This window comes from Alexandromys fortis, unplaced genomic scaffold (assembly GCF_014885135.2).
Source record: "Alexandromys fortis isolate MF-2015 unplaced genomic scaffold, M_Fortis_MF-2015_v1.1 scaffold_146, whole genome shotgun sequence".
Lineage (NCBI taxonomy): Eukaryota > Metazoa > Chordata > Mammalia > Rodentia > Cricetidae > Alexandromys > Alexandromys fortis.
The window spans coordinates 921,488-947,479 of NW_026068042.1; the positions used below are offsets into that span (position 1 = coordinate 921,488).

Here is a 25,992-nt window from a genome sequence, read left to right on the forward strand (position 1 = left end):
CTCCTGCTTCTGCCTCCTGAGAATTACAGAATTAATTATGGTAGAATTACAGATGAATGCCACCACATTAAGCTTAAATATTTTCGTAAAGTTTTGAAACGTAACCCACAGGCAGATTTCCAGACAAATACACAGTGTAAATTCCCACTTAGCCAGTACCTGAGGCTGTTATCCAAACTGATTGTTGTCAGCACTGGGAAACCTTGATACCCTCTGATCATTCCTCACAAGTAGCTACTATTCTGACTTCTCACAATGTAAGTTGGCTTGAATTTGCTTTAGAGAGATGACAACCAATCAAGAAATAAATGTGGCGCACACCTTTAATCCCAGCACTCCGGAGGCAGAGGCAGGCAGATCTCTGTGAGTTTGAGGCCAGCCTGATCTACAGAGCTAGTTCCAGGGGGCTGGAGAGATGGCTCAGAGGTTAAGAGCATTGCCTGCTCTTCCAAAGGTCCTGAGTTCAATTCCCAGCAACCACATGGTGGCTCACAACCATCTGTGCCCTCTTCTAGTCTGCTGGCATACACACAGACAGAATATTGTATACATAATAAATAAATAAATATTTGCCTGGCAATGGTGGAAGAGCTAGTTCCAGGACAGGAACCAAAAGCTACGGAGAAACCCTGTCTCAAAAACAAAAGAAGAAATGAATGTTTAAATTGGGATATATGGGCTGGGTGTTGGTAGCGCACCCCTTTAATCCCAGTACTTGAGAGGCAAGTGATAGGAGAATCTCTGGAGTTTGAGGCCAGCCTGGTTACAGAGCAAGTTCCAGGGCAGCCCAGACTGTTACACAGAGAAACCCTGTATCAAAATCAGAAGGGGGGGGGGTGATATATGAAGGCCAGAAAAAACTTCCACAATTGAGAACACTTGTTTTTGCGGAAGACCTGGGTTTCGTTCCCTGTAGCTACATCCTATTCCCACCTCCATAATGGCAGTTCCAGGAGTTTCCAGTGCCCTCTGATCTCTACAGGGCAGACAGTCTTACACAAAGTATATATGCATATATACACACAAAAATCTTAAGGGGATACAAGAGCACCTTCCTCAAAAATAGTGGCTAGAGAAATGAGTGAGGGAGTTAAGAGCACTACTGCTCTTACAGAGGACCCAGGTTTAGTCCCCAGCACCCACATTCAGCAACTCTCTGCTCCTAAGGGCATACACATAAATAAAAATAAATTGGGCTTTATAGAGATGGAGTCATATCTTTGTTGTCTTTGCTCTTAACATTGCATAGTGAGTATTGTGTATAGCTGTAGTTTTGTTGCTGTTATATGAATGCATTACAATTTGTTAATTTTCTGTTGGTAGCATTTGGGGGTGTTTGCAATTCATGAACATTATAGAACCATGCTACTATGGATGTCCTTGTATCCCTACCCCCTCGTTGTTTTTTACACAGGGTCTCACTATGTAGCTCTAGCTATCTGAGAATTCACTATTTCAACCAGGCATCACCATGCCTGCCTGGGCTCTTGTACTTGTCTTTTGAAGTTTATGTGCCTCACAAGTAGAATTTTGAGTGACCTTACCATAATTCAGAAAGAAAACAGAAAAGATACAGCTAAACAAATTAGAGATGCATACACTGATGAGAGAGAGAAGCACATGATGTCTGTCTTCAGCGTTCCAAAGTCCTGTGTTACTTCTGGAGAGACAGGAACAAATATGTTCATCCTAGATAAGACACCAACAGCAGACCAAGGAAACAGTTCAAATCTAGTGTGATGAACCAGTGAGTTTATTGGGGTCATTTGCAGGAACATGGTAACTCAAAAGTTATTGAAAAATCCACCTCACCATGGAAAATAGCTCATGAACACTGCAGCCCTGGAGCTCATTGACCATGTTTCCTCCACAGTAGTTGCTTACTGATCGTACAACTTAAAAGAAAGATTTCATGGGTCTTATCTTTCTGAACTTCCTCATTCCTAAGGGCCTCCTTTCTCTTGAAGGGAGCAACTTTCAGTTAGACCGAAACAGCTGTACAACACTCCACCGCTTTAGTTCTGAGACATCGATTTCACCGCTTTAGTTCTGAGACGTCGATTTCACCTCTTTGAGGACATTCCCTGGGGGATTTTTTTTGGGGGGAGGGGTGTTTTGGTGACTTGTATGATAGCAATGTCTGATCAGTTTTCTTCCATTTGTGGTTGAGAATTGCCACAATGCCATAGCAACAGTCACTTACTTCCAGTAGCTTGAGTAGCTCTGAGTGTCTGCCATCATTGCAAAAACTTTGCTGGGCTAGACAGATGACTTTGCAGTTAAGATCTATATCACCCTTGCAGAGAGGTTCTGGCTTCAGTTCCCAGCACTCTCACTACCAACTTTGAACCCGCCCTAGGGAATCTGCTGTTCTCTGGCCTCCACCGCAGCTATATACATGTATACACATATGCATGCACAGAGTTTAAAGTTAAAAAAATGGTTTTTTGTTTTGTTTTTTAGTTGTCCTGGAACTCGCTCTGTAGACCACGCTGGTCTTGAACTCACAGAGATCACTTGCCTCTGCCTCCCAAGTGCTGGGATTAAAGGTGTGTTCCACTACCACCTAGCTAAAATAAAAAAAAAAAATTAAGTTTCTTTTTATAACTGAGGCTGATAGTAGCAGTAACCAATGGATGTAAGCAAAAATCATTGTTACCCACATTGTACCTTCTGGTGTTTTTCGTTGTTGTTTTCTTCTTGTTTTTGTTTTTTTGAGACGGGTTTCTCTGTAGCCCTTACTGTCCAGGCTGACCTTGAACTCAGAGACCTTCCTGTCTCTGCCTTCTGTGCTGGGATTAAAGACTTGCACCACCACTGCCCCGCTGGTATTTTTGTTTTTTGGTTTTTCTTTTGTTGTTGTTTTGTTTTGTTTTGTTTTTCCCTAAAAAGCTAGCCAGCGGAAATGGGAGCTCATGACTCAGTCTAGCCTGATTTCTTCATATCCTACAACCAGTGTAGTGTTTCAGCAACAGAACTGCCAACTAGTTTTGGGATGCAAACAACAGCAATGACAAACTCTCCTGAGTAAATTGGGAGCCTAAGGATCTTAGGAGAAGGTAGAAGGGGAAGGGAGAAGAAGGGAGGGAAGCAGGGAAAAATATATAACTCAAAAAATTATATATAAGGGGGCTGGAGAGATGGCTCAGTGGTTAAGAGCATTGCCTGCTCTTCCAAAGGTCCTGAGTTCAATTCCCAGCAACCACATGGTGGCTCACAACCATCTGTAATGAGGTCTGGTGCCCTCTTCTGGCCTGCAGGCATATACACAGACAGAATATTGTATACATAATAAATAAATAAATATTTAAAAAATTATATATAAAAAAACCCTCCATCAGAAACTCAGTGTGGGGTTAATTTCATTGAAAACTTCCATTTTCCCTGGAGATATAGTCTTAAAATAGTTAAATTCTTTTAGTTGGATATTCTGGAAGTACATGTAATCAAGACAAGGACATTCTCCACCCTAAAACAGTCTGCATCTAAAATCATCAATAAATAAAACTAACAAAAAAAAAAAAACCAGCAATAACAATGGCCTTTAAGGTTTACAGGGCTCCAGCGGTATTCGGTCTTCGTTGCAACAGCTCTAAGAATACAGTCCGTCCCTGGCACCATGGTTTCAGAGAGTCACTTTCTAAACACTGGGTACCCCTGCTGAAATTACTTCATTGTCGTTGTTACTTCTCTTTCAGATGTTTCCCAGGTCTGTGAGACAGTCCAGGCATTATATATAATGAGATATATAGCATTATATATAATGAAACTTTTATCACAGAGGACCGGTGGCTCTCTTAAGACCTTTCCAGCAGAGGATACTATGAGAACATTAGCAAGATCCAATACAACATATGAATTAATTATCGGGAGTGTAATGTTGGGTGCACAGTCAGGACAGTACCTTCCAGAATTCACTTTTTCCTTGAGCCATCTGGTCCCATTCCTAGGACACTGCCTTTGGACTGATAGGGATACGTCATCTCCAGCATCCTGAATGATCTCAGGAGAGATAACCTGCATTGCCTAGTCAGGTCCAAGTGAAAGTAAGGCCAACGAGGCACGTGTTGTCAGTGTTGTCACTGGAGCCAGCTTCCAGGGTCCGTGGGTCCTAAACTTAGGCTTGACTACTACTCTCCATTAATCACACCTAACTGCACATCAGCTCCACCCTTTGTATCTTTTTTCATAGGGAAGTAATGTGCTCTGGGGAGACTTGCCCACTTCTCGGAAAAACTTTGGTGAGGCTTTTCAGGTTTTTTTTGTTGTTGTTTAACAGGAATGCTGGCTTTATAGAAATCTTGCTACATTTGTCTTAATTTCTTTTTGTTTGTTTGTTTCTTGTATTTTTGAGACAGGGTTTGTCTGTAGCTTTGGAGCCTGTCTTGGAACTAGCTCTTGGAACTAGACCAAGCTGGCCTCGAATTCACAAAGATCCCCCTGCCTCTGCCTCCCAAATGCTGGGATTAAAGGTGTGTGCCACCACCGCCCAGCTCTCAATTTCTTTTTTATTCTTGTAATTTAAAATTTTTATTATTTCATATCTGAGTGTTTCGCCTGTGTACGGGTATTTGTGCCACACGCTTGCCTACTACCCAAAAAGGTCAGAAGCCGGCGTTGGATCTGGAACTGAAGTTACATATTGTTGCCAGCCACTATGTGAGTGCTGGGAACCAAACCTATGTCATCTACAAGAGCCGCTAATTCTTTTAACCACTGATCTATCTCTCTTATCCCCATTTTTATTGGTCTTGTGTGTTGTGTGAGGGAGGGCTCCAGCACAGCATGCATAAAGAAATGAGACAATGTTCAGGAATTGGTTTTCTTACATCACATGGGACCTAGGAGTTGACTCATCACTAGTGTTGGTGACAAGTACCGAACTATCTCACAGGCTGTTTTTAGTTTTTCAGATACACTCATGTATCCCAGGCTGACCTTAAACTCCTGAGTACTGACAGACATGTCACCAAGGGTAAACAGAAACAGTACTTTCCTTTTATTCCGACTGCTCAATCCCAAATAATAACACAGAGGCTTACATTAATTACAAAACATTGACCTATAGCTCAGATTTATTACTATTTAGCTCCTACAATTTAAATTAACCCATTCCTATTTGTCTATATTTTGTCACATGACTCATGGCTTTACCTATCCTGTAGCATCTCGCTTCTCTCTCTGGCTGCTGGCTCACATCTCTCTCTCTGACTCTGCCCCTCTTCCTCTCTGTATTTTCAGTTTGACTTTCCCACATAACCTTATTCTGTCTTGCTATAGTCCAAATCAGTTTTACCACTAACCAATGAGCGTGATACATATTCACTGCATACAGAAGGATTATCCCGCCTGGCAGTGGTGGCGCAAGCCTTTAATCCCAGCACTCGGGAGGCAGAGGCAGGCAGATCTCTGTGAGTTCGAGACCAGCCTGGTCTACAAGAACTAGTTCCAGGACAGGCTCCAAACCACAGAGAAACCCTGTCTCGGAAAAACAAAAAAAAAAAAAAAAAAAAAAAGGATTATCCCACAGCAACCAAGCCCAGGTGTAGTTGTCTTTAAGTGATCCAGACGGACCCTTTTGCCTTTCTTTATCCCCTTTGATTGTTTTCACACCTTATAAACTTGCTTTACATGTCTCACCATGGGACTCTGCAAAAGCTGTTAAAGCTCCATATGAGCCATGAAGTCTCTGCTGAATTAACTTGTTCTTCTCTTGTGTCCCCCATGAAAATAGTCCTGTCAGGCCTGGTACACTTGGTACTGAGCACTGACTCTTGAATGCCCAATTTCCCTAGTAATGCCTGTTATTTTTCTGGGGTCTTCCAGAACTTGATATTATGAAGCTTTAGCTACTGATAACTAAGCTTGGTGTTTCATATGAACTAGTCTACGAGGAATTCTTTGTTTGTTTGTTTGTTTGTTTTTCGGGACAGGATTTCTCTGTAGTTTTGAAGCCTGTCCTAGAACTAGCTCTTGTATCCCAGGCTGGCCTCAAACTCACAGAGATCCGCTTGCCTCTGCTGGAATTAAAGGCGTGCACCACCACTGCCCAGCTCCTACCAGGAATTATTTTTCCTTTATTACATCAGATTATGCAAATTTACATTATTAATTTCTTTGCTCACACACACTCAGATTCCATCTGTAATAGTAACAGTAAAATGCTGCAGGTCCCTGAGTGGCAACATGGGACAGCGGACCATGAGACCATGCCACCACAGGTCCCCTAGCAGGTCTGGAGACCACAGCAGGCCACGAAGGCAGCTGGGTCCTAGGCAGGAAGCCACATGGTGGGTGAGAAACTGCCGAGATGGATTAGGCACTCCATGCAGAGTGAAGTTGGATATTTATTTAGTGGGTTATGGAAGGGGAGAAGGGGAAAGAGGAGAGAGAGAGAGAAACTGAGGTAAGGAAAAGAGTGGGGGAGAAGGGAGAGACAAAAGCTGCCTCTTCAAGAGAGAAACAGAAAAGAAGGGACTCAGGCTAGAAGCTGAAGATGAGCATGCCCGGGTGCACAGGGGAGGGAATGGGTGTCACCATTGCGCCATCTAGTCCCATGGCTCACAGTATTATGAAACAGGCCACTAGGGGAATCTCATTTCTTTAAAAGATTTATTTATTATGTATGGTCTGCCTGCGTGTATGCCTTCAGGCCAGAAGTTGGCACCAGATCTCATTATGGTTGGTTGTGAGCCTACCATGTGGATGCTGGGAATTGAATTCGAGACCTCTGGAAGAGCAGCCAGTGCTCTTAACCTCTGAGCTACCTCCCCAGCTCCATCTCTTCCATTTCTTGTTTAAAAATCTTTTTCAAGGCCAGCAAAATAGCCAGGGAGTAAATATTCCAGTCACCAAACCTGACAGCGTAAGTTTGATCCTTGGGACCCATATTGTGGAAGTGGAAAACCACCTCCTGTGACATGGCTGTTGACCACACATTCTGTGGCATGTGCATGTCCACACACAGTACACACAAACACATAAAATTTAATTTAAGGGGCTGGAAAGATGGCTCAGAGGTTAAGAGCACTGCCTGCTCTTCCAAAGGTCCTGCGTTCAATTCCCAGCAACCACATGGTGGTTCACAACCATCTGTAATGGGGTCTGGTGCCCTCTTCTGGCCTGCAGGCATACACACAGACAGAATATTGTATATATAATAAATAAAATAAATATTTAAAAAATTTAATTTAAAATAGTCCTTTCCAGTTCAAACATCAGATATTGTTTTCTCTGGTTATCATGGCTGCCTGTCTGGTCTGTTACTAAGTGCCCCCATCTGCTTACTGAATTAATGAGTTTTCCCTTTCTCTGTATTAAAGATCAGATCCAGGAAGTATCTTCTGTAACTTCTGCTTCTCTCTATCTTTACTTTCTAGTGAGTCCTATGGGTTCCAGGAGTCTGGAACTCAAGAAGAATATAAAAAACTAACTTGTAGCCCCTCGACCGAAGAATGGATAAGAAAAATGTCGTACATTTACACAATGGAATACTACACAGCAGAAAAAAATAACGACAGCTTGAATTTTGCAGGAAAATGGATGGAACTAGACCAGAGAACTTAAACAACAATACGGACACTAAGAGAGACTTAGATATAATCTACATGGGAAGTAGAAAGTAGAAAAAGACAAGATCTCCTGAGTAAATTGGGAGCATGGGGACCTTGGGGGAAGGTTGAAGCAGGGAGGGGAGAGGCAGGGAGGGAAGCAGAGAAAATTGTAGGGCTCAATAAATATGGAAAATAAATAAATAAAAAGACAACAAAAAGAAAACATTATTTGAATGAGGTAACCCAGACACAGACAATTATCACATGTACTCACTCATAGGTGGTTTTTAAACATAAAGCAAAGAAAGCCAGCCTACAAACCACAATCCCAGAGAACTTAGACAACAATGCGAACACTAAGAGACTTACATAGATATAATCTACATGGGAAGTAGAAAGTAGGAAAAGAGGGCTGGAGAGATGGCTCAGGGGTTAAGAGCATTGCCTGCTCTTCCAAAGGTCCTGAGTTCAATTCCCAGCAACCACACGGTGGCTCACAACCATCCATAATGAGGTCTGGTGCCCTCTTCTGGCCTTCAGGCATACACACATAATTTTTTTTAAAAAAAGTAGAAAAAGATAAGATCTCCTGAGTAAATTGGGAGCATTAGGGACCTTGGGGTTGGATTGAAGTGGAGGGGGTGGAGGCAGGAAGGAGAGCAGAGAAAAATGTAGAGCTCAATAAATATCAATAAATAAATATATAGAAAATATTCCACTGTTTCTCACTACAACAATAAAAAAATAACTTGTACTTCTTGCTTTCCATCTTGCTAGCTGTGAGAAATAAGCCACTATATGAAATAATAAATAACAAGAAATAATCTTCCTCCCCATTCTCACTTTGTCAAGTCAGAAGCTAGTGCGGAAGTAGCCAGGTGCTTGTCTTTGCCGCCTTGCAATAAATACCTTCTCATACCCCAGTACCACAGGGGAGAAGAAGACAAAAGGCTGATTTAACTGGACACAAAGGACAACTAGAACACTCGATTGTTTTGATATTTTGAGTCATCAAGTTGTTAATTCATGAGAAAAAGCATTTTTATTTAGATGGTATCCTAGGCCAAGTATCCTGAAGGCAGCCACTCTCAAGATCAAACCTCCTATTTCAAAAGAAGTGGCAAGCCGGGCGGTGGTGGCACTGGCCTTTAATCCCAGCACTCGGGAGGCAGAGGGAGGCGGATCTCTGTGAGTTCGAGACCAGCCTGGTCTACAAGAGCTAGTTCCAGGACAGGCTCCAAAGCCACAGAGAAACCCCATCTCGGGGAAAACAAAAAACAAAAAAACAATATCCTAACCTCTGGTCAGGGTGGAGTGGATTTACCTCTATGGACCATTTTAATATCCAAAACATCAAGTAATAGCACCCTAGGGCTGACCTTCAGACAGGTGGAGGAACATTTTTTGTGTCTCCGCACATAATGAAATATTTTTAATCTATTTTTTTTTTTTTCGAGACAGGGTTTCTCTGGTTTTGGAGCCTGTCCTGGAACTAGCTCTGTAGACCAGGTTGGTCTCGAACTCACAGAGATCCGCCTGCCTCTGCCTCCTGAGTGCTGGGATTAAAGGCGTGCACCACCACCGCCCGGCTCTCTATATAACAGTCTTGACTGTCCTGGAACTCGCTGGCCTGGATCTCAGAGATCTGCTTGCCACTGCCTCCTGAGTGCTAGGATTAAAATCGTGAGTGATCACACTTGGTTACATGCGTTTTAAGGTTTCCACAATAAAAGAATTTTGGAACAGGCTGTTATTATAATAACGAGCCGAATTAAGATGAGGATTCCAGTCGGGCGATGGTGGCAGACAAACAAATGATGAGGATTCCTGGAGGAAACTGCTGAGGTCCGTGAACTACAACAGTGGAGATGTCATACTTCCGGTAACCTAACTTCCGTGTCCCTTTCCAGACCTGCAGCACCACTAGATAAAAGCAAATGCAATACATTGATTGGCTGTTTTTGAGGCTCCTCCTTATGGTGGGGACCTTTAGGGAACTTCTAGCTTTAAGGCCCTCGCCTGCCCTGGATTCCCGGCTTCCTATTGGACTGCCACTTTCCAATCGGCAGGGCTTCTGAGTCTTAGTCCTCAAGCAGCGGGGGGTCAGTGGCTGCAATGACGGTATTGGAGGGTTAAAAGCAAAGGAATAAACGCGAGCCAGGCGGCTGAAGAGTCTTTGCCCAGGTGAGACTGTCTTTGCCCCATCCTCACGAGTCACTCTGCTCGAGACCCCTCTCCTCCTCCCAGTGGTTGCCAAGTGCGCTTGCGCGGTAACAGCCGCCCGCACTTGTGCCTTCTCCCTCCCCCCTTCTTCCGAGCCACCCCCTCCCTTCCCTGTCCCCTTCCCTGCCCTGCTACCCTCCCTTCCCCCTTGGCCCTACTGTGTCGTCTCCCCGGTCCTGATCCTTCCCCTACCCCACCCCCCACCCCCCAGGACCCTGGCGCCCCAGCCGCAGGTGTTGCGCCCCCGGGAGCCACGATGTGCTTCGTCTCAGAATCTGTGGGTCTCTCTGCCCTCACTGTCCTCCGTTTCCTCCGCGCAGGCCCCCACATCCCTCAGAATGACGTTGGACGTGGGGTCGGAGGATGAGCTGCCCGACTGGGCTGCGGCCAAAGAGTTTTACCAGAAGTACGACCCTAAGGACGTCATTGGCAGGTGAGCCTTGGCCAGGAATACAGAGGTACAGAGGAGTGGGATCCTAGCCAAGGATAAAGGATTCATTCTGAAGCCGGCTTGCTGGGAAAGGGGTCAGTGGAAAACAGTGACTAAACTAGTATTCTGAGTTAACCCTCTTTTTTTTTCTCACTTTCTCTAACCTATTCATTTATATAGTCAACAAGATTGATTGAAGCATCAAACTTGATTGTGTGCCAGGCACGCCGGACACTGGGAGGGTAGAAGATGCCTGTCCTCTGTATTTCAGTTAAAGTGACAGAGAGAAGCACGTGGGTGCTTTTCACACGTGGGTGCGTTTCGAAGGTGTCCAGCTAGGGGTCTGTACTGTGGCACCACCACCCCGGGGGCGCTCTGGGTCTTAGTTGCGAAGCATAGCATGTTGGTTATGTTGTGTTAGACACTACTAATGGTACCAGGTGAGGGGGTAACAGGAACCCATAAAGCCTCTGTCTTGGAGTTTACATTCCAACAGCAGAGAGATAAAGCAAGATAAAGGGTCATGCGAGTGTTAGGGGGAAAGCAGGCATAAGGATTCAAGCAGGGAAGCCTCCCCAGACAGGAGGGCTGGGGTTTGGGTGCTGGGGATCAAAGTTAGTGTCGTGGCAGACAAGCGCTTGCCCACAGAAGTGCTCTCTCAGCTCCAAGGAACTGAGTTTTGAGCTGAAAGCTGAAGTGTGAGAAGAGGAAAGTCATGAAAGAAGCGGGTGACCGTCTCGTTTAGAGGAGGGGGTTAGTGCAATGCCCAAGGCGGTGGCTAGGTTGTGCCAAGTGGTGGCGCACGCCTTTAATCCCAGCACTCAGGAGGCAGAGGCAGGTGGATCTCTGTGAGTTCGAGACCAGCCTGATCTACAAGAGCTAGTTCCAGGACAGGCTCCAAAACCACAGAGAAACCCTGTCTCGAAAAACAAAAANAAAAAAAAAAAAAAAAAAAAAAAAAAAAAAAAAGAGTTGGGAAAGGAAGCCAGGAGTGGCGTCACAAGCCTTTACTCCCACCACTGGTCTACAGAGCGAGTTCCAGGACTGGCTCCATAGCTACTGAGAAAAGAAACAAGAATTGGGAAAGACAGACAGAAGAAATGGAGCTGGAGAAGTGGGTACCCTAGGGCACCCTAGGGCTCTAGGCCATGATAAATTTCATGGGGTGCCCTGCATGCTTTCACACTGGTGACATGGCATGAGGGTGTTTGTGAGCAGGGCCCAAATTCGTCCTGCACCTCAGTTAACTGAGAATAAAAGCAGCTAAGGCTCAGGTCCTGGGTCATGTCACCATTTAGTGATCACTTAGAAGAGCTACCAAGGGACCTGGGGAGGTAGCTGTGAGCTAGAGAGAAAACAAGAATTTCCTCTTAGAAGCCTGGCAGGATCTGCTATGTGAAGTACTTCAGAGGCCTGGGACAGACAGGGGCGTGGCATTAGACCCAGCCAGACACGTTTAGATATCACGTGGAGATGTCAGTTTGCAGTTGGAACCACGATTCTGATGGGAAATTAAGGATCAAAGACAATATAGTGTGTGAATTGCCCATAGATATTTAAAGCTTCTAGAACTTGAAGAAGGTCGACAGACTGTCTTAGGTACTGTTCTGTTGTTGTGAAGAAACACTAGAACAAGGCAACTTATAAGAGAAAGCACTGAATTGCGGACTTGCTTTCAGTTCAGAGGGTCAGTCCATTATCTTGACAGGGAGCGTGATGGCAGGGGGCCATGGCACTGGGGCAGTACCTGAGAGTTCACATCTTTTCCACACACAGCAGGTAGGGGAGAGCACACTCATCCCCAGGGACACAGCTCCTAATGCTTCCCAAACAGCTCCACTTACTGGGGAGCCTGCCTTCAAAAGGTGTGCCTGTGGGGGTACCCTCGTTCAAACCACCACAGAGTGGGTTAAGGAAAAGAGCCCACGTCCAAATCCTGAGGCGTTACAGGATTCGGGACGACGGGAGGAGGATGCAGAAAGCTGAGACCTGTGGGGAAACAAAACTATGATTTAAATTGAAATAGAATTATTTATATCACTTCTCCCTTTCCTCCATCCAGCCCCTTCCCACTACCCTCCCTCAAACATCTGTCATGCCCTCCACTTTAAAACTGATAGTCTCTTTTTCTTTATTATTGTTGTATGTGTGTGTGTGTATATATATGTGCATTGTGGAAGAGGGGCAGAAATATTGTAAGAAGAGGGAAGAAAAGAAATATTGTAAGAGCCAGAATACCAGGAAGTCTATTAGGGTTTTATCTTTATCTTTCAGGTAATAGGGTGCGAGGTGATCTTGAGTGAACCCCACAGTTAGTTGTAAGCTTGTGCATATAGTACATGGTACATGCTTTTTTTTTTTTCTCTTCAAGACAGGGTTTCTCTGTAGCTTTGGAGCCTGTCCTGGAACTAGCTCTTGTAGACCAGGCTGGCATAGAACTCACAGAGATCCGCCTGCCTCTGCCTCTTGAGTGCTAGGATTAAAGGTGTGCGCCACCACCACCCGGCATGGTACATGGTTTTAATGCTAGCGCTCAGGGAGAGGGAGGTAGAGGCGGATGAAATTCTTTGGAGTTTCAAGCCAGCCAGACTTTACAGTGAAACTATGCAGGGGGCTGGGCTAAGTGTCGCCCTACAGGGGACAGACAGGTGGTAGGTAGAGAGAGCTCTTGCTCGGCATGTATGAAGCCCTGGGTTCAGTCCCCAGAACTTTAGGGGGAGGAGGAGAGAAGAGGCTATTACCCTTGTTAACTGATAAACTGGGAAGTTTTCAGACAATGAGTAACGTGATTGAACCTCTGTTTATGAAGCTGTTGGAGAAAGAGCACAGAGGTAAGGCCATGTAAGGGACAACTCGGGAACCAGCAGAAGTGTGTTTTGATGGCCGAACCCACGCGTGGAAGTCCATGAGCCTCTCACAAAAGCCACGTGGGCTTCCCTGCTACATTTCCAACATCCCATTGAGATGTTTGAGATGAGTCATATTGGGTCATTTCTGGATCTGTTGGTGGCAGATTTGTGACCTACACTGAGGTCTTAGTCTCAGCAGCTCTTGCACGCAGAGTGTCACAGGGAGGTCTGGGATTTGGATGGAGACTGAGATAGTTTCTTAGCAGTCCTGCCAGGGACAAACTCTGGGATCCTGTCAGAAGTCTGCTCAGGGCTTACACATGGTAGGAAGGATAGAGCCTGGATGTCACCAGGTCTTCTGCCAGGGTTCCTGTGGGCTCTGTGTGCCACCTTGCTGGTTGGTACTCAGGCTGGTTGGCCTGAGGACACTGTGAAGGCCAGGGTTTGTTCCTCTGGCACTTGTCCTGGTGCCATGGGTCTTCAGAGGCGGGGATAGCAAGCATAATGGTCCAAAGGCTCCGTATGGAAGAAGCCAGATGGTGGGGCATGCCTGTAATCTCAGAATTTAAGCAGCTGAGGCAAGAGGATTGAGTTCAGGGCCAGCCTGGGCTACATAGCAAGACTCAGTCTTGTGGGTATAGTGGCACTCATCTTTAATCCTAGCACTTGGAAGGCAAAGGCAGTCTGATCTCTGAGTTTGAGGCCACCGTGGTCTATGTAGTGATGTCCAGGAGAGCCAGAGCTGTGCAGTGAGACCCCGCCTCGGGGAGAAAAAATGGAAGCGTGAGGAAAGGATAAGGACACTGGCGCTGGCGAGAGTAGGGAGGCCTGACATGACTCGTCTGACTCCGCCAGAGGGGTGAGCTCCGTGGTTCGCCGCTGCGTTCATCGAGCTACTGGTGATGAGTTCGCCGTGAAGATCATGGAGGTGACGGCTGAGCGGCTGAGTCCTGAACAGCTGCAGGAGGTGCGGGAAGCCACCCAGCGAGAGATGCGCATTCTTCGCCAGGTCGCTGGCCACCCCCATATCAGTGAGGCTGCATTCCCTGGTCCTGCTGGCTGACAGCCCTGTTCCGAACCCACACCCTAGAATTGCCTCTAGGTCTCTCTGCTCTTCCTCCTCACTCTCTACCTCCAAGAGTGGCCAGTCTTTGGGTCCCTGTGGCCTCCTCGGTACTCCTTCCTTCCCCCTAGAATAGTCTAGCGCTGCCTTTGGGTGGAAAAGCGCCTGTGGTGTGTATCTGCTCCTTCCCATCTCTCTCTGCCTTTCTGCCTCTTTCCCCAGTCACTCTCATCGATTCCTACGAGTCTTCTAGCTTCATGTTCCTGGTGTTTGACCTGTGAGTATCACCCTGCCCGACTGAGAAGCCTGTTCCTCGCCTCCGTGTACAGCCCAAGAAGTACAGCTCCGTCCGTAGGCAGACCACTCTGTTTACATCTTGCTCTGCCTCCCTGAAAGCCCAAGGCACAGGCCTTCGTCTTAGGTGTCATGATTGAAGCAAATATTTCAAGAGTAATACTGAGCCGGGCAGTGGTGGCGCACGCCTTTAATCCCAGCACTCGGGAGGCAGAGGCGGGCTGATCTCTGGGAGTTCGAGACCAGCCTGGTCTACAGAGCTAGTTCCAGGACAGGCTCCAAAAGCTACAGAGAAACCGTGTCTCAAAAAAAAAAAAAAGAGTAATACTGAACAACAAAATGCCAAGAGTTCTAATGACCCAAGGGGTCCCTGTCCCAGTCCCTCAACCATGAACTAATTCCTTATAAAGTTTCCTACTCAGCCGTCTTTCCTCATTTAACACACTGCACTGCTGGCTGCTCTGTCTGTGGGTTCTTCTTTGGTTTATCTGAATCTTATCTTATATGATAGAGTGCAAACTCATGGCCAAAGTATTTCGAAAGTACTAATCTAGCCAGGCATCATGCCTGTAATCCCACGACTCCAGAGGCGGAGAATTGCAAGACGATTATAAATTCAAGGCTAGCCTGGGCTATGTACCAAGACCCTATATCTGGGAAAGATTAACAGAGACCTTCAGGAAAAAAAAAATGCATGACGCTATTAAATTGCCCTCTGCAAAAATCTAAGAGGAAATGGGAAATGTCTGTTAACTGTCCTGCAGAGCTGCAGGACAAAGACAGTCTGCTTTGAGCATTGGTCAGAATTGTAATTATAACCTCAGTTTGGTTGGGGTTTTTTGGTTGGTTTTTTTTGTTTGTTTGTTTGTTTTGTTTTGTTTTTTGTTTTGTTTTCGAGACAGCGTTTCTCTGTAGCTTTGGTGCCTGTCCCGGAACTAGCTCTTGTAGACCAGGCTGGCCTCGATCTCCCAGAGATTCGCCTGCCTCTGCCTCCCGAGTGCTGGAATTAAAGGCAGTGTGCCACCACTGCCCAGCGAACCTCAGTTTTATTTATTTTGCTTTTGGGGATTTTTTTTGTTGTTTTGTTTTTGTTTTTTGTAGCCCTGGCTAGTCTAGTCTTTATTTTTTTATTTTTTTTCAAAGTAAATATTTATAACCACTGCGCTTGTTTTTTTTTTTAATACTTATTTATTTATTTATTATGTATACAATATTCTGTCTGTGTGTATGTCTGCAGGCCAGAGGAGGGCACCAGACCTCATTACAGATGGTTGTGAGCCACCATGTGGTTGCTGGGAATTGAACTCAGGACCTTTGGAAGAGCAGGCAATGCTCTTAACCACTGAGCCATCTCTCCAGGCCTAGTCTAGTCTTTAACTCACAAAGATTCTCTTGCCTTTGCCTCCCAAGTGCTGGGATTAAAGGTGTGCAGTCACCACACCTGGCTGCAGCCTCAATTTAAAGGAAATGAAAATAAACTCAAATAGTCTCATTCTACCTTTGGTAACTGTTAGCTGAGCTTTTGGCCAATTTTCTAGATGGCCTTAAGAGGTCTCTTGCAGCTGTAGTTGCTCTCAGATATGGAGGAACTCCTGGAAATTACTGTCACAGTTCTTTCTAAAAGTGTCCCCTCATGGCACATTGAGAATATTTCAACCACCAGCCCACTGTGTCAAAAACTGCCATGGAATCCAGCGCACTCCTGGGATGTTGTCTCCCAGGCTCCTGATGGCCACAGAGGTGGCTAGCGCTCCTCACTAGCCCTGTCCTCTTCTCGGTCGGGTGCATCTGCCTCTTCTCCCCTCCCCCACCCCCTAGGATGCGGAAAGGAGAGCTGTTCGACTATCTCACGGAGAAGGTGGCCCTCTCAGAAAAGGAAACCAGGTACTGGTAGAGCCTAATGCCCCTGGGATGGACAGGGGAGTGGTACAGGGAGAGACAGGAGTCTGTTCCTCGCCAGGGCCATCATGAGGTCTCTGCTGGAGGCCGTGAGCTTTCTTCATGCCAACAACATTGTCCACCGAGACCTGAAGCCCGAGAATATTCTCCTAGATGACAACATGCAGATCCGCCTTTCCGACTTTGGATTCTCCTGCCATTTGGAACCTGGCGAAAAGCTTCGAGGTGAGGGGACCAGGTGCCTTAGACTTGGGGGGGGGAGGACCCATGCTTGGGAATGGAGTCCCAGATGCCAAGGCTTTGGGCAACTCAGTGGACGTCTTTACCTTGGAGAATGGAGATGGATAAGCAGAGGACTATGCCAAGGAAACTAGAAGGAACACTGTTCAATCTGAGGGATCCACAGAGGAGGGGGCTCCAGAGCTGGCCTTTGTCCTAGGAGGAAAGAGTAGGGCTAGAAGGGCCCAGCAGTTTGTTTGAAACGTGGATAAAGCAAGAGCTCTGTGTGGTGCTTCGGTGCTGTGCGGAGCCTGGTGTATCCAGCCAGCCTTGGGTGACATCTCCCCTGGGGCCCCTGATGCTGTGCATTCACTGTGATAAGAATGTATCTGGGGCCGGGAAGAGGGTCCAGTGGAGAGAGCGTTTGCTGTTCGAGTCTGAGGACCAGAGTTTGGATGCCAGCAACCACGGGATAGCAGCATGCAGGAGGCAGGGAGACGGGATAGCAGCATGTAGGAGGCAGGGAGCAACCATACGATACCAGCATGTAAGAGGCAGGAAGCAACCGTGGGATAGCAGCATGTAGGAGGCAGGGAGATGGGATAGCAGCATGCAGGAGGCAGGGAGATGGGATAGCAGCATGCAGGAGGCAGGGAGACGGGTTACCAGCATGCAGGAGGCAGGGAGCAGGGATCCTTGGGGTAAACTGGCTAATTAGGTGATCTCAGTCAGTGACGCTTTGGGCTCAACTGAGAGTCTTGCCCAAATACATAAAGTAGAAAACATTCGCGGAAAGCATTGGGCCTACACATGTGTCACACACAAGCATTTCTAATACAGATGGAAAACTTTTTTTTTGTTTTTGTTTTTTCGAGACAGGGTTTCTCTGTGGCTTTGGAGCCTGTCCTGGAACTAGCTCTGTAGACCAGGCTGGTCTCGAACTCACAGAGATCCGCCTGCCTCTGCCTCCCAGTGCTGGGATTAAAGGTGTGCGCCACCATCGCCCGGCCCAGATGGAAAACTTTAAGCAAATTCAAATCTAAGAATTCCAAGAGCTATTCATAACCTTTATGGTTTTATGCTGCACATACTAATAGCTTTCAAGTAATGGGCATTAGGGGCTGGGGAGATGGCTCAGAGGTTGCTCTTCCAAAGGTCTTGAATTCAATTCCCAGCAACCACATGGTGGCTCACACCATCTGTAATGACCTCTGGTGCCCTCTTCTGGCCTGCAGAACACTGTATATGTAGTAAATAAATCTTTAAACAAACAAAAAAAAAAATGGGCATTTACCATGGGCAGGTGCCACACCAAACCTCTATGCTGTGATTTATTTCCATGTCTTCTCAGCAGTGACCAGAGATGAGTAGTGTAAGGTGCCTTAGAACTAGACATGGAAACATGGAATACCTTGCCCATACTGCTCCCCGATTTTGCACCTGGGCATCCCGACTTTACCTTGAGGTGCTGTGCTCCATTTACCTTTGGGCTTCCACACACTCATCTTTGGAACCCTTTGCCCTGCCTGCCTCACCCCCTTTCTTGGCCTGAGTGATGCAGATCTCACTTTCAGCCTCCACTCAGGGAGGCTCCCCTGCTTTTTGTATTTTCCTGATCACATGACTTACACTGTTACTTCTTCCTTGCTTCCTGGAAGATAGTTAGCTTGGGAAAGGTAATCCACCTCGTGACCGTCTAATAGAGCTCTCTTAGTAGATACTACATAGTCAAATACTTGCATTCCCAGTTTTTTTCAATTTAGGCTTATTAAGTTTTCTTGGAAGTACAACATGAAATAGTTTGGAATTTCTGAAATCAAAGAATTGGTACCCTTGAGTGGTAAAAAGAAACTAAAAATACAGATTTGTTTCAAGTGATGGAGGAACGGAGCCTTGGTCCTCATGCCATGATAGAAAACCAAGGAAGGGTTTTTGTGGGGTCTTTGTTTTGAGACAGGGACTCTCTCTGGAGCCCTGTCTGTCCTGGAACTAGCTCTGTAGATCAGCATAGCACATGTGGACCGTACCCAACTGAAGGATAAACTTTAAACAGGGACCATCCCAGTATATGCTTTAAGAAATTCCGGCTTGGGCTGGAGAGATGGCTCAGAGGTTAAGAGCATTGCCTGCTCTTCCAAAGGTCCTGAGTTCAATTCCCAGCAACCACATGGTGGCTCACAACTATCTGTAATGGGGTCTGGTGCCCTCTTCTGGCCTGCAGGCATACACACAGACAGAATATTGCATAATAAATAATAAATAAATAAATAAATAAATAAATAAGTAAATAAATAGAAATTCTGGCATGTGCTGGACATGGTGGTGCGCTCCTTCAATGCAAGCACTCAGGAAGCAAAGGCAGACAGATCTGAGTCTGACTTAGTTCTCAGCCAGTCAAGGCTACATAGTGAGATCCAGTCTGAAGGAAAGAAAAGTTCCAGGCCGGGATGGAGCTCAGTGTTAGAATACTTGATTAGTATGTGTGAAAACCCAGGCACTAGAAGAAAAAAAAATCTTTTCAAATTGAAGAGACCCAAAAAGAACCCCAAATTTTTATTTGTTCTCCTTTGGCTGAATGGTGGTACTACTCACCAGAATGCACCCTGGGAAAGGGAGAGTAGGCTTGGCAGAAAGTAATGCAGCAAAACTTTGACTTTTACTTTTCACGTGTATTATGTATCTAATAACATGGCACGAGTTGTCCTGATGAATGGGTAATTTGGCTTGGCTTCAGGAGGTAAATGATGTGGTTGTCATTCCCAACTGGGCATTCCTGGGATGGCCACTGTGAGCTTTGGTGGGAATGTGAGCTGGTTAGCTAGGGTCATGGTCTTGCTCTGCGGCTCCGCGGGGAACAGGAGCAGATAGGGAGCACGTGTGAGCAGGCTCTGGTATGCAGGGCTCCGGAGGGGTCTAAGACCATTCCCTCTCTCCCCAGAGCTGTGTGGGACCCCCGGGTATGCAGGGCTGCAGAGGGGTCTAGCGGCATTCTCTCCCTCTCTCCCTAGAGCTGTGTGGGACCCCCGGGTATCTAGCACCAGAGATCCTTAAATGCTCCATGGATGAAACCCACCCAGGCTACGGCAAAGAAGTCGACCTGTGAGTTCTGTCCTCCCCTCCCCTTCTGTGTCTCATTCTTGCTTGTTACCTAGGCCAGTCTAACTATGGTCTCATTTTCAGCTGGGCTTGTGGGGTGATCTTGTTCACACTTCTGGCTGGCTCGCCACCATTCTGGCACCGGCGCCAAATTCTGATGCTACGTATGATCATGGAAGGGCAATACCAATTTAGTTCTCCCGAGTGGGATGACCGCTCCGACACCGTCAAGGACCTGGTGAGTAGCGGCCATGAGAGCGAGCCCCTAGGGAAGACCCAAGAGCTGTCTCTCATGCTGTGAGGTTTCTCTAGATCTCAAAGCTGCTACAGGTGAATCCTGAGGAGCGCCTGACAGCTGAGCAAGCCCTGCAGCACCCCTTCTTTGAGCGCTGCGAAGGCAGCCAACCCTGGAACCTCACACCTCGCCAAAAGTTCCGGGTAAGCCAAGGAGTGGTGGGGTCTGCACCTGGGCTTTGCCCTGTGCCGGATGCTCCATTGGGGTGAATACTGTCCCTTTTCCCAGGTGGCAGTGTGGACAATCCTGGCTGCTGGACGAGTGGCACTGAGCACCAACCGCTTACGGCCACTGACCAAGACTGCACTGTTGGGAGACCCCTACGCACTGAGGCCAGTGCGGCGCCTCATCGACAACTGTGCCTTCCGGCTCTACGGGCACTGGGTGAAGAAGGGGGAGCAGCAGAACCGCGCAGCCCTCTTCCAGCACCAGCCTCCTAGGCTGTTCCCCGCCTTGGCCACTGAAGAAGAAGGGGACTCCAACACTATCACAGAGGACGAGGCTGCGCTGGTGCTGGGCTAGAACCTCATCCCTGGCAAGCTAGAAAGCAGGACTCTCCAGGAGGAGATTTTTTTTTTTTTTTTTTTTTTTTATCATTCCAGACTGTTGGGACTCAGACCTGAGCCCTGCCTTGCCAAGCCTACCACTGCTATCACTGGACTGCTACCACTACTACTTATCCTGGACTTGGAGATGGGGCTCACTGAGATGGAAGGGAACCTCTTCCAGAGTTGTGCCAGGCCTGGTCATCGCTGTCTGTGCTGCATCTGAAATAAAACTGCTACAAGCCTGGGAGAGCCGGTGCCCGTGTCCGCTGTCTGGTTGCATCGGGGAGCACAGAAGGTGCTCATGAAGGTGGGGGATGGGATGCTCTGGCCCAGGTCTTTATTGGAGAAGATGTTGGGGATCACTTGGTCTTGGTCTTGCCTTTGCTGGGAGGTGGCTGGTAGGGCCGCTCCAGGGCAGCCAGTTTGCTGCTCAGTCTTTCCTCGCTCTCCTTGAGCCGCTCCTCCACCAGCTGCTGCAGCTGCCTCAGCTCCTTGCTCAGCTGTGTCTTGATGTAGGTTTGAAGGATGCACACCTCGCCTACGGGGGAGAGAGGAAGGACAGGAGAGCTGGGAAATCTGGGATGAGCTGTGCAGAGTGGCGCTGTAACTTAGGAACTGTCAGCCGTCGCTCTGAGACAGATGGCTGGGCAGAGTGGCCAAACTACACTTTCTGGATTCAGATCCTGACTACTTTCGTTTGACATCAGGCAGCCCATCCATCAGCTTCTTAATGAAAAACATGGATGGTAGCAATTCCTTGACTATAGGATTGAGTTGATAGGCACAGCAGCGTGTTTAAAACGGGGGCTCCTGGGACCTAGTACTACCAGAGCTGTACTTGCCTTTGTCAACCACTCCCCCATCACTCTCTTTCAGGGGCCACCTTTCCTATGCATAGCAACACCCCACTGTTGTCTGAACTTTTGTATAATGAGTTTGTATAAGAATTGGAGACATGGGGCCGGAGAAATGGCTCAGTGGTTAAAGGGACTAACTGCTCTTCCATAGAATCTGGGTTCAGTTCTCAGCACCCACATGGTGCTCACAACCGGGGCATTCAGACCTCTTCTGATCTCTGGGAACTGCACACATGTGGTGCACATGTAAGCAAAAGTCCCAAACAAATAAAAATAAATAAATCTGAAAAAATTTTAGGGGACACTAGAACTAAAACTTAAGTCCTGAGCTGCATATGCTGGAGCCCTCTACAACCCCATCACTCAGGCTGGACAGAGGGATCATTAGTTCACAGCCAGCCTGGGCTACACAGCAAGACCTTGTTTCAAAAAAAATAAATAAAATAAAATAAAACAAGCATTGATGGATGGTTCAGTGGGTAAAAGAGCTTGCTGTGCAAGCCTGCCAACCTGGGTTTGAGCCTCAGAACCCACACGAAGGTGGAAGAACTGACTCCCAAATTCTCTGGGTTCCACACACTCTCATTCTGTCTCCAATAAAACAAGGGACTGGAGAGATGGCTCAGCAGTTGAGAGGCAGGAGGATCTCCAGGAGTTTGAGGCCAGCATGGTCTACATAAGTTCCAGAACAGGCAGGACTTTTGAGACCCTGTCTCAAAAAAGGGTGGGGTGTGGGCTGAGGATACAGTTAGTGGTGAAAGCGAATGCAAATGCCGCTCATTTTGTTCCCCAGTATTACAAAACAAAACAAATCAGCAGGGGGAAGGGGGGGGACACGAAGACTCAAAGAGACCCAAACCCTTCATTCAACCTTGATGGAGTCCCAGGGCTCCCAGGGCACCTCAACCCCTGACAGTGCTCACTTGGCTGTTGCTCTGGCTGGATCTCAGTCTCTGGTTCTTGCTCCTGTGGAGTAGCTGCTTGTTCCACTGCCTCCTCGCCCTCTTTCTCTGCAAACCAGAAGCGGGAAGAGGCCTTAGTCCCAGCCCTGGCCTAGTCCCAGCCTGGTTCATCTGTGCCCATCTTACCCTCTGACTTAGGTAGCTGTAGCCCCATGTAAGTCAAAGATAGGTCCAGCCGAACCTGGGGAGACACAGGAAGGAGGAGGCTGAGAAGACAGCACCTACCGTAAGAGGAAGGTGGAGACAGGTGGCCTCACTGCCCCGTACACAGTACCTGGGGTGTGAAGACGTATTTGTAGAGCTTGAAGTGGCGGAAGTAGGTGTTGACCACATAGTCTGCCAGTGCCAGCAGCTGTTCCTCCTTAAAGAGGTCGATGCTGAACGGAGGCCGCTGTGACGGCAGTTAGGAGTTAGCACCCTGGCAGCCTCCAGAAGTTCAGCACTCTAGAATCAGGACAGACCTCAGGGGGCCTTTAGAGGAGAGGAGGATGGTGGTAGGAGAGAACAGGAATTTGGGCTAGATCTTACCCTGACTCCATGGCAAAAGAGAACGCTGGTAAAGTAGCGGTAACATTCCTCCACATTGCCCAAAGGGGTGGCTGGAAGGAAACCAGGAGTGGCAGTCAGGCCCTTCTACCCCAGTAAGGCCTGGCTTCTTCTCACTGTACACTTCCCTAGGCACTGAACAAGACAGACAAGGTCCTTCCCTCCTTCCCGAGGTTTAGCTTTGTTTCTGGGACAGCATTTCATTCATTTAGACTAGACTGAAATGCACTGTGTAACTCATGCCAGCCTCAAACTAATGACACTGCTCCTGCCTCGGCCTCTGAGCACAGGGCTTTCAGGCTTGGGCCCACCATACCACCTGCAGGAAGGCTACTCTGTTCTTTTTTTTTTTTTTTCTTCGAGACAGGGTTTCTCTGTAGCTTTGGTGCCCGTCCCAGAACTAGCTCTTGTAGACCAGGCTGGCCTCGAGCTCCCAGAGATCCGCCTGCCTCTGCCTCCTGAGTGCAGGGATTAGAGGCCTGGGCCACCACCGCCCCGGCACTACTCTGTTCTTGTGATCTTGAGATTTCCTGTTGCCCAGGATAGCCTTGAACTGAGGATGACCTTGAACTTCTGATTTTCCTGCCCCTACTTCCCAAGTGCTGGGGTGAGAGGTGTGTAATGACTTCGACAGTGCTGGAATTGGACCCAGGGTTTGTGTATACGAGATAAGGGTTCTCCTAACTTTTTATCTCTTTCTTAGAACAGACCCGCATCATCAGTACCACGTGTTTCATCTACTGATAAGGAAACAGATCTCAAAGGTGATGAAAATGTGGTGCTATGATACTAGTTATGGTGAGCCAAAAATCCCAGATTACGGTCTCCCTGCTTCCGCTTCCCACAGTCACGTGTGCTAGCCCAGCCTCCTCTCCTGGGGCTCAGAGCTTGGTGGCTGCCTCCCTCTCACCAATACAGGCCTTGTGAAGATCTTGGAGCAAGGCACAAGCTGCTGAGGTCTGCTCTAGTGAAAAGCCCTGCTCGCGGCAGAAGATGAGTGCATAGGAAAAGAGGTCCAAGATAACAGCATCCCGTAGGCTCTGTTCAGGATAGCCAAGCTCCAGGAGCTCAGCTAGCACCCTTGGGGTGAAGAGGAAGGAATGAGTAAGGCTGTGAGCTCTCCCCACCCTGCCCTTAGGGTTTATTTCTATTATATGGGGATGGGCATTTTGTCTGCATTGTGTGTATTGCGTACCACATATTTGTTTGGTGCCAGGGAGGCCAGCAGAGGATGTTTGATCCTTGGGAACTGGAATTACAGACCATATGGGTGCTGGGAACCAAACCTGGGTCCTTTACAAGAATGGCCAGTGCTCTTAACCACTGAGCTGCCTCTGCAGCCCTAGACACAGCCTCCTCTCCGTCAGCTCACTCTGTGTCTTCCCTCCCAAAGGGTCCTGTCTCTCCCAACACAAACCCATACTCTCTCATCTCTTCCACAGTGGCTGCCTTCTCCAGTCTGTGCATAGAATGGAGGTCCAGGTATTTCCTGTCAGGAAAAGATGAGACAAATCATTGATGGCTCGTGTAACTTTCTGATGGGGCATCAGACTGGGAATCAGGACTTGAGGCTTAACTAACATATTAACTACCCTTTGGCAAAATGGGCCTCACTTCCACTGTAAATGAGGACTATCGTGGTCTAGGATCTAGACTCTAGATGAACCCTCAGGAGACCTTTTATTTATAAATCTAATAGTCAGAAAACTTGAGTTTGCTGGGCGGTGGGGGTGCATGCCTTTAATTCCAGCACTCAGAAGGCAGAGAAAGGTGGATCTGAGTTTGAGATCAGCCTGGTCTACAGAGCAAGGTCCAGGACAAGCTCCAAAGCTACAGAGTAACTCTGTCGCGGGAAAAAAAAAAAAAAAAAAAAAAAGGAAGGAAGGAAGGGAAAGAAAGAAAGAAAGAAGAAAAAGAAAGTGTGAATTATTGTTTTGCTGTGTGTGACCATGGTGAAGTCCCCCAGGGTCTTGGCATCAATCTGCACAGCGCTCTATCCTGTTTGCATGCACCAGCCTGTCTGTCTGTCTTCTCACACCGCCACTTTGGAACACCGGTGACTTGGTCACCTTGAGCATCGCTCTGCTCTGTCTCTTCATCTGTAAAATTGGGGTGCCCTGGCTGCTGGACAAGACTGTTGGGGAGACCTTAAAGGAATAATACAAATGAGAACTGTAATTTCCCCCCAGGGCTCTCCACACTCACCACATACAGATCCGGGGCTGGGGTAGAGGTGGCTGTGGAGAGAAAACAGATAAACGGGAAGAAGAGCTATTACAGTATGTGGCTCCTCATCCTGGTCCGTGAATGCTATAATTTTATGTATAGTAAAGGGGGCGAGGCTGGAATTTGGAGGGCTCTAAATACTATTTAGTAGCCTATTAACAAGGCAACTCCAGAAATATCTCGAACGTTGGTAAATGTAATGACTGGAGGCGCCTTACCGGGAACTCTTTTATAAATATTCACTAGTGGACAACTCTGTCCGGCCCTCACCGGGAACAAGTTGGCTCCGGGATCTTCAGGCACTTCCACAGAGGTGGTGGCCGCTGCGTCAGACTCAGACATCACGTCTGTTTCAGTCCTCATGGCCACTTCACACACCGAGCTGGGACACCTCTCCAGTTCCTGCTGCATTTGGGGGAGCTGTTCAGATTCCGGCTGCATCTTAACTCCCAGGTTCTGGCTGGATTGGGGGCTGATCATCTCTTTGTCCTTCTGAGCCATTTGTCAAGCGCTCTCCCGTCCGGGCTCTGGGAAAGCCAGCTCTACCACTGCAATGCCCGGACCTGTCCCTTCTAATGGTTCTCCGCCGGCGATGAAGACAGAGGCAGCCAATCCGCAGTGGGCGTCTTCCCAATCTAGTCTCCCCGGTGACCGTTGTTAAGGAAAGTAGAAAGTACAAGCACACGCCAATCATTGAGAAGATAGAGCGCATGCGTAACAAGTTACACGTGCCTCTTCAAAGTTGCTTATGGGATGGGGGATCGCTGTTTTTAAATACTGAATTAAAAAGAAATTTGTGTGTGTGTGCGCGCGCGTGTTCGCGTGCGTGTGTTCCTGTGCGGGTGCGTAGGACGTTCGCGGATGTCCACGGAGGCCAGAAGAGGGCGACGGATCACCTGGATCTGGAGTTACAGACTGTCGTGAACCCGGGC

At 47.6% G+C, this 25,992-nt stretch overlaps 2 protein-coding genes across 8 annotated transcripts; one reads left to right on the forward strand and one right to left on the reverse strand.

The window, feature by feature from the left end:
* The first annotated feature begins 9,557 nt into the window (after positions 1-9,557).
* Phkg2 (phosphorylase kinase catalytic subunit gamma 2) lies at positions 9,558-20,716 on the forward strand. 5 transcript variants are annotated; one of them, XM_050165934.1, is made up of 10 exons: positions 9,558-9,737; positions 10,097-10,209; positions 13,911-14,086; positions 14,341-14,395; positions 16,231-16,296; positions 16,373-16,536; positions 19,539-19,629; positions 19,711-19,864; positions 19,939-20,064; positions 20,150-20,716. In XM_050165934.1, the coding sequence occupies exons 2-10, from the start codon at positions 10,115-10,117 to the stop codon at positions 20,441-20,443; spliced, it is 1,221 nt and encodes a 406-aa protein (XP_050021891.1). In that variant the 5' UTR covers positions 9,558-9,737; positions 10,097-10,114; the 3' UTR covers positions 20,444-20,716. The 5 variants fall into 5 exon arrangements, with proteins under 5 accessions (XP_050021891.1, XP_050021893.1, XP_050021895.1 ...); XM_050165936.1 differs by lacking the exons at positions 9,558-9,737; positions 10,097-10,209 and having other exon boundaries at positions 13,923-14,022; XM_050165938.1 differs by lacking the exons at positions 9,558-9,737; positions 10,097-10,209; positions 14,341-14,395 and having other exon boundaries at positions 13,925-14,064.
* Positions 20,478-25,561, reverse strand: Cfap119 (cilia and flagella associated protein 119). Of its 3 annotated transcripts, none has more exons than XM_050165941.1 (9): positions 25,331-25,561; positions 25,040-25,071; positions 24,258-24,323; positions 23,745-23,914; positions 22,817-22,887; positions 22,563-22,679; positions 22,415-22,469; positions 22,250-22,336; positions 20,478-21,007 (listed from the first exon to the last, which is right to left on the reverse strand). In XM_050165941.1, the coding sequence occupies exons 1-9, from the start codon at positions 25,559-25,561 to the stop codon at positions 20,829-20,831; spliced, it is 1,008 nt and encodes a 335-aa protein (XP_050021898.1). In that variant the 3' UTR covers positions 20,478-20,828. The 3 variants fall into 3 exon arrangements, with proteins under 3 accessions (XP_050021898.1, XP_050021899.1, XP_050021897.1); XM_050165942.1 differs by having other exon boundaries at positions 22,563-22,649; positions 24,252-24,323; XM_050165940.1 differs by having other exon boundaries at positions 24,252-24,323.
* Positions 25,562-25,992: the final 431 nt, after the last annotated feature.